Source organism: Aedes albopictus, unplaced genomic scaffold (genome assembly GCF_035046485.1).
Source record: "Aedes albopictus strain Foshan unplaced genomic scaffold, AalbF5 HiC_scaffold_968, whole genome shotgun sequence".
In the NCBI taxonomy this organism is placed as follows: domain Eukaryota; kingdom Metazoa; phylum Arthropoda; class Insecta; order Diptera; family Culicidae; genus Aedes; species Aedes albopictus.
Window position 1 is genome coordinate 263 of NW_026917829.1, and position 6,128 is coordinate 6,390.

Genomic DNA, 6,128 nt, shown 5'->3' on the forward strand with positions numbered 1-6,128 from the left:
GATGCATATATCTGATGAATTAAGAAATCGAAAAACTATAGGGAATTTGTTTTATATTTTTGCTCACTTACACAAAGGAACAAAACAAAACAAAAAAGACAACATTGGGTTCATCGCTACTCGAATGTTTAAGATAAGTGATCTTGAAACACGAGTAGATGTTGAACTCGGACATTATGGATGTCATTTTTCGTGAATTTGATGCCTAAAATACGGTCATAGTCAAATCACATTTAAAACGCAAAACAAAAAAACACCCTCTCCAAAATTTGTTAAAATGCAGTTTTTGTCATACTAGATCCGGTGGTGGGAGAAAATTAAAGATTCACTTGCGCCTTTTTCAAATGTTACGCTAGAAAAATTGGCTTAAAAAAGTACAAAAATACTTATATCTTTTGATAGAAACATCGTACAGCTTTGATGTCTTCTGACGAAATGTGTATTTTGGCAATATGTACAATTGCTCTGAACATAGTAGGCTTGAAAAAATGATAGTTTTTGACATATGACAAAAAAACCGATTTCGGACTTTTTATTTCTTCAATAAGTTATATCTCCTCAGATTGAAGAGATAGAAAAAACTGCTCTTCAAGAAAGTTGTCGGGGTTTTTACCTTCTTCAACTTTGCAGAACATTTCATTTCGATATCTTTTGAAATAAAAAAGTTAGGTGCTGAAATATGAAGTATTTTAAGATTTGGCGTTTAGGACACTTTTGCATATAACGCGGCTTGAACTCACGAGCAAATGTCTAGAAGACATGAAGACTCTATCTTGGATGGTTTTTGAGTTATTAATTTTTTCCACTTAATGTTGGTCCTCGGACCATTGTGCAGTGGCGCTACGCGCGATTTCGAAGTGATGAGGCGGACGATAACTGATCCGTCCGGTGATTCGCACCGCAGATACAGGCAGGCACCATATGCTGCCTCCGACGCATCGCAAAACCCATGCAGTTCCACCGACGCTAAACCGCTACTGAAGCCGGTCCATCGTGGAACCGAGAGAGACTCGAGGGCGCCGGCGTTCCGACGAAATTCGTTCCAGAAGGCCTGAAAGGTTTCTGGCAAGGCATCATCCCAATCCGACTTCTGCTTCCAAAGCTGCTGGAGAAATATTTTCGCTTGGACAGTTACCGGACCGAGGAGGCCCAGTGGATCGAAAATGCGAGCAGTGTCGGAGAGAACGACCCGCTTGGTGATGGTTGGCTCAGAGCTCCAGCGTGGTACGGCAAACTTGAAGATGTCCTTGGCCGGTTCCCAAGTAAGCCCAAGCGTTTTTACAACCGACGTCGACGAATCTAGTTCCAGGGTGGTGCGTTCATCTCGAAGTTCTGCTGGAATCGTAGACATCAGCTCGGAACTGTTCGAGCTCCACTTGCGCAACGTGAAGCCAGCTGAGTTTGTCAGGGAAATGAGCTCCGTGGCGAGTGCTTTCCCTTCTTCGATGCTGTCGGTACCGGTTAACAAATCGTCAACGTAAAAGTCCTTTCGAACGACCTTTGCGGCTGTCGGGTGGGAGGTCTCACCTTCTGTGCCTAGCCGTTGAAGGCATTTGGTCGCCAGATATGGCGCTGATGCGGTTCCGTAGGTGACGGTGGTTAACTCGTAGGTCCTGACAGGCTGATCAGGTGAATCCCTCCACAAAATCCGCTGAAATGGCTGATCGTCTTCCGCCACCTTCACCATGCGGTACATCTTCGCAATATCCGCTACCAGCACGAATTCCCAAGAGTGGAAACGCAGGATGATGGAGAACAGGTCGTCCTGCACCACAGGTCCTACTATTAGGCCGTCGTTCAAGGACACTCCAGACGAGGAGCGGCAGGAACCATCAAACACTACTCTTAACTTGGTGGTGGTGCTGTCAGGTTTGAGCACTGCGTGATGAGGTAGATAATATGATGGCCTTTTGTCTTCTCCAGCATCGACTTCACGCATGTGGTTCATGGAAAGGTATTCCTGGACAAAGTCGATGTAGAGTACCTTCAACTTTTCGTTCGTTGCGAATCTTCTCTCCATTCCGTGGAGGCGCTTTAGAGCGATGGCTTTGGAGTCTCCCAGTTGGCTGATGACGTGCTCTTTCTTGGGAAGCGTTACGACAAATCTTCCTTCGTTATCTCGTACAGTCGTTTTCTCATAGATGTCTTCACATATAGTTTCTTCGACCGACAAAGTGCTCGAACTATTGCAGGACTCCAGTTCCCAAAACTTGGCTATGAGCTCTCGTAGATCGAGAGTGGAACAGGAGTGAGAAACTGTTGTAGGAACCTCGACAGCGTTCCCAGAAATACGTCCTGAGACCACCCATCCGAAGACGGTACTTTGCAGCGTTGGTCCATCGTCGGAAAGTTTCACCTTGTCCTCCCGGAGCAAGTCGTAGTAGTACTCTGCGCCTATAATGATGTCGATCGGACCTGGCTTGTGGAAGTTCGGGTCCGCCAAGATGAATCCGCTGGGAATGGCCAACTCTTGTACGTTGACTGGATTTATCGGCAATTCTGAGGTGAGTCTAGGAAGCACGTGAAGCTGGATGTTTTCGGAGTACTCGGAGATACGAGAGGATCTTGCAGTAATTTTAGCTTCCACCATCTTTGTTGACTTGACCACGGATCCTCCGATTCCGGCTACGGACAGGTAGCTGGACGTTTCCGCCAACCTCAACCTTTGCGAAAGGCTTGTTGTGACGAAGCAATATTCGGAACAGGAATCCAAAAGGACTCTAGCTAGCTGGGTATTTCCGAACTTGTCCGACACACGAACGAGTGCCGTTGAGAGCAAAACTTGACGAGGTGGGGTGTGTATCGTGGCGGGGAGAGAATTGCATGGAAGTGTAGGATCTGTGGTGGGTTGTGGTGGTGTTTGCGAGAGCGAACTTGTGTTTGCAATGGGAAAGGAGCTGGTACTGGGACCAGCTGTCTGAGTCTGGGTTGGTTGGTTCTGGGCTTGTGGCTGTGGTTGCTGTGGGTTTGTCGTCTGTGATCGATTCTGAATTTGTGGGCCGGAGGAGTCGCTCTGTGGTGTTGGTGCAGTTGACTTTCCACTGTTGAAGCCTCCGGAGTGGAGAAGCGAATGGTGCTTCCTCTGGCAGTATCGACATACGCCAGCCGTACATACTCGAACCATGTGTGACGACGAAAGACAATTCAAGCAGAGCTCAAACCGTTTCACCTTCTCGTATCGTTCCGGGATTTTCATCTTGATGAATTTTTGGCATTTGAAGGCTGAATGCATTTCTTCCGAGCAGAATGGACAACGGGTGGAATTTGGAGCGGAAGTTTGAGCGTGACTCACGGTGAATTTTGGCTTCTTCACTTCGACTTGAGCGGGCTTTGCTGGGACTATCGACTGTAGTACAGCACAATGCTTGCGTAGGAACTCCATTAACTGGTCATACGTTGGGACCTCCGTGGAACCATAGTGAGTTTCCCAATTTCGTAGGGTGGCGGCATCTAGTCTGGAGCACACCATGTGTACAAGGATTGTACTCCACTTCGGGGTGTCTTCGCCGATTTTGTCCAGCATTTGAAGATTGCGGTCGTACTCGCTGATGAGATGACACAATGCCTCGTAATTTTCTCGTTTCAGCGGTTCTACTGCGAATAGAGCGTCGATATGAGCCTTGACAATTAGTTTCTTGTTCTCATACCGTTTCTGCAGCATTTCCCAGGCAATGATGTAGTTTGCAGCGGTAATTTCAATCATTGCGATCTCCCGGAGCGCTTCGCCTTCAAGTGACGATCTGAGATAAGTAAACTTATCGATGTCCGTCAGCTGTTGATTACGGTGGATCAGACTTCTAAACATGTCTCGAAACGTTACCCAATCTCGGATTTTGCCGCCGAAACTGGGGAGCCGAATCTCTGGTAGTTTGACCGTAGACAAGGCAGTGGGTCTGGGTTGAACTGACGGTGTAGCTGATTCATTAGGGCGCAAGTTCTGAAGTGCCGATTTCAGCTCACAGTACGTGTCTTCAGCTTGCTGGATGACAGCGCTGTTCTCGAGCTGACGCTTTTCGACGAGAGCAGACAAGCGAGCCTTCAGTTCCGCAGGTTCCTCCTTTGAGCCCAAAAACTCCTGCTCATCAGCTTCTTCCGTGAGCACCTCGATTTTTCGTCGCAGCACATACAGCTTCTTCATCGCTTCCTCCAATATTTCCATCCTGGTTGCGATTTGGGTCTCATGCTTCTCCCGCTTGTACTTCAGGATGAACTGCTTCACACCTTCAAACGTACTCCGCACCTGCCGTTGCTGCGACTTTAATTCCTTTAATTCACTGGTCATTTTAGCACTCTCGAACCACTTTTCAACGTTCAAAATTGGTTGCCTTTTCGTTTATTGCTGTATCATTGGACACTATTCACACTGCAGTTCAAAGTTTTCAAGTCACTTTTAACCACTTTCAGATCTGCTTTCTGGACCACTGTGCACATTCACACGACCTCCGCGATTCGCGACTCAACCCTCCGGCCCACGATTGACAGAGAACAGAACGACCAATAATGCTGACTGCGAGGAGGGGAGCCGACCAGGTGAAGAACAAGCCGAAAGTTTGCCAGCAGAACCAAAGACCAACCGTCATAGACTTCAGGGACACAAATTCGCATGCAAATGAAACAGTAATTTTCAAACCACCATTTTATTCCATCCTTCTCTACAATTGCCAGTGTGCACCGCATGCATGGCGCCACCACAGATCACATGCAAGTTTACTTCCCTGTTATCCTACAGCACGTCCTGGTTCGTTGAATCTCGATCTCCACCAGATGACTCCAATTTCGCCAAGCGTAGATCCACCGCTGTCCGTCGTCGTTGGCTTGCTACGATGTGCACTCAGGCTAGCAGCAGCGCACGATGGCATGCAATCCCATTCAATTTCCTATGGTTTTCTTCGCTCGGTTGAGCCACAGATCACTATGGCGATTTTGATCGCGCTAATTGCACTACGGTCGGGTCACTGACCGGCGTGTTATTGTTCACAGGCACCGGAGTTCACAAGGCAATTTGCCCAATTTCAATTCGATCGTCCAACGGTCATCCGGCTCGAAGGACCAAAATGTTTCTAACACTGACCGGGACCGTTGGTGATCGATGATATTTCGGAGCTGTTCATAAAACTCGCGCACAATTTCAGGGAACGACGACGATCGGTTTATTAAAAACACTTTGTTTATCGAAACAACACTTCCTAGCTCGACCGATTTATTATACGTAAATTGTGTCCGACGCGATACAGTGTGCGGTTGAAATTGAACTGACTGCCTCTCGTATTCTTAGTGATACGATGGGGCCAGTGGTGAATATGGGGAACGATCGATACCGATCGGAGATGATCGATGGTATCGTTATCTACCTACGGCATGATAAGAGATAGCGCAATAATTATCATGGGGTAAAGAGGATGCCTACTGTTCGCGCGTGGAACCTATTTTGGGGTTGCCAGGCCGGTCTAGTTTTTCAAGTCTGAACAGATATAATTTGATTATAATTGTAACTCAATAATTTGCTCTACATTTTGGCATGCTTTATATCATGATTCAGACCAGAAATAAATGTCGTATCTTCATCAAAGTTGTAGAGATAGTTAATGGCTAAACAGTGAAAAGAGTGGTATACAATTTCACCTTCTCTTGGTGCTAGCGAGCAATTAAATCAGAACATTCCGACATGTGTTATTAAATAATTATCAAGGAAGTTCCTGCCTATGGCAAAGTTATGCAGTAGTCTGGTGGTTTAAAATTACACCGCATCGTGGCTTTAGTGTGCATTTCTGGGAGATTGTCAGATTGTAAAATAAAAAAAATGCAGGGTTTAAAGCACAATTTCAACATTACATGGTACAATAATTGACATACTAAAGCAATTCTGTGGCGTATGCTTTGCCTCGTGATATCATGTAATGTTTTTATTTTCAGCAAAAATAGTTTAAATAAGAAATTCCCCCACTAGTTGAAAGCACGTGTTCGGCATTTGCTTCGGCATTTGCTCAAGATGCATGACGATGTCCATCAACACATCGGTAAAAAAAGAAATAGCTTTCTGCTATTGATTGGTTTTTTGAAAGCTTTCAACAGTGTTTCTCATTTTGAACTACTGATGCACAGATTATCATATCTATTTGTTTTCAGTT

At 46.0% G+C, this 6,128-nt stretch overlaps 1 protein-coding gene across 1 annotated transcript; it reads right to left on the reverse strand.

The window, feature by feature from the left end:
• Positions 1 to 825: 825 nt before the first annotated feature.
• Positions 826 to 5,470, reverse strand: LOC134284808 (uncharacterized; the record flags this gene model as incomplete). Its single annotated transcript, XM_062844096.1, has 2 exons — positions 5,164 to 5,470; positions 826 to 5,066 (listed from the first exon to the last, which is right to left on the reverse strand). A coding segment is annotated over exon 2 (3,457 nt), but the record flags the coding sequence as incomplete, so codon positions are not given.
• Between the last annotated feature and the right edge of the window lie 658 nt (positions 5,471 to 6,128).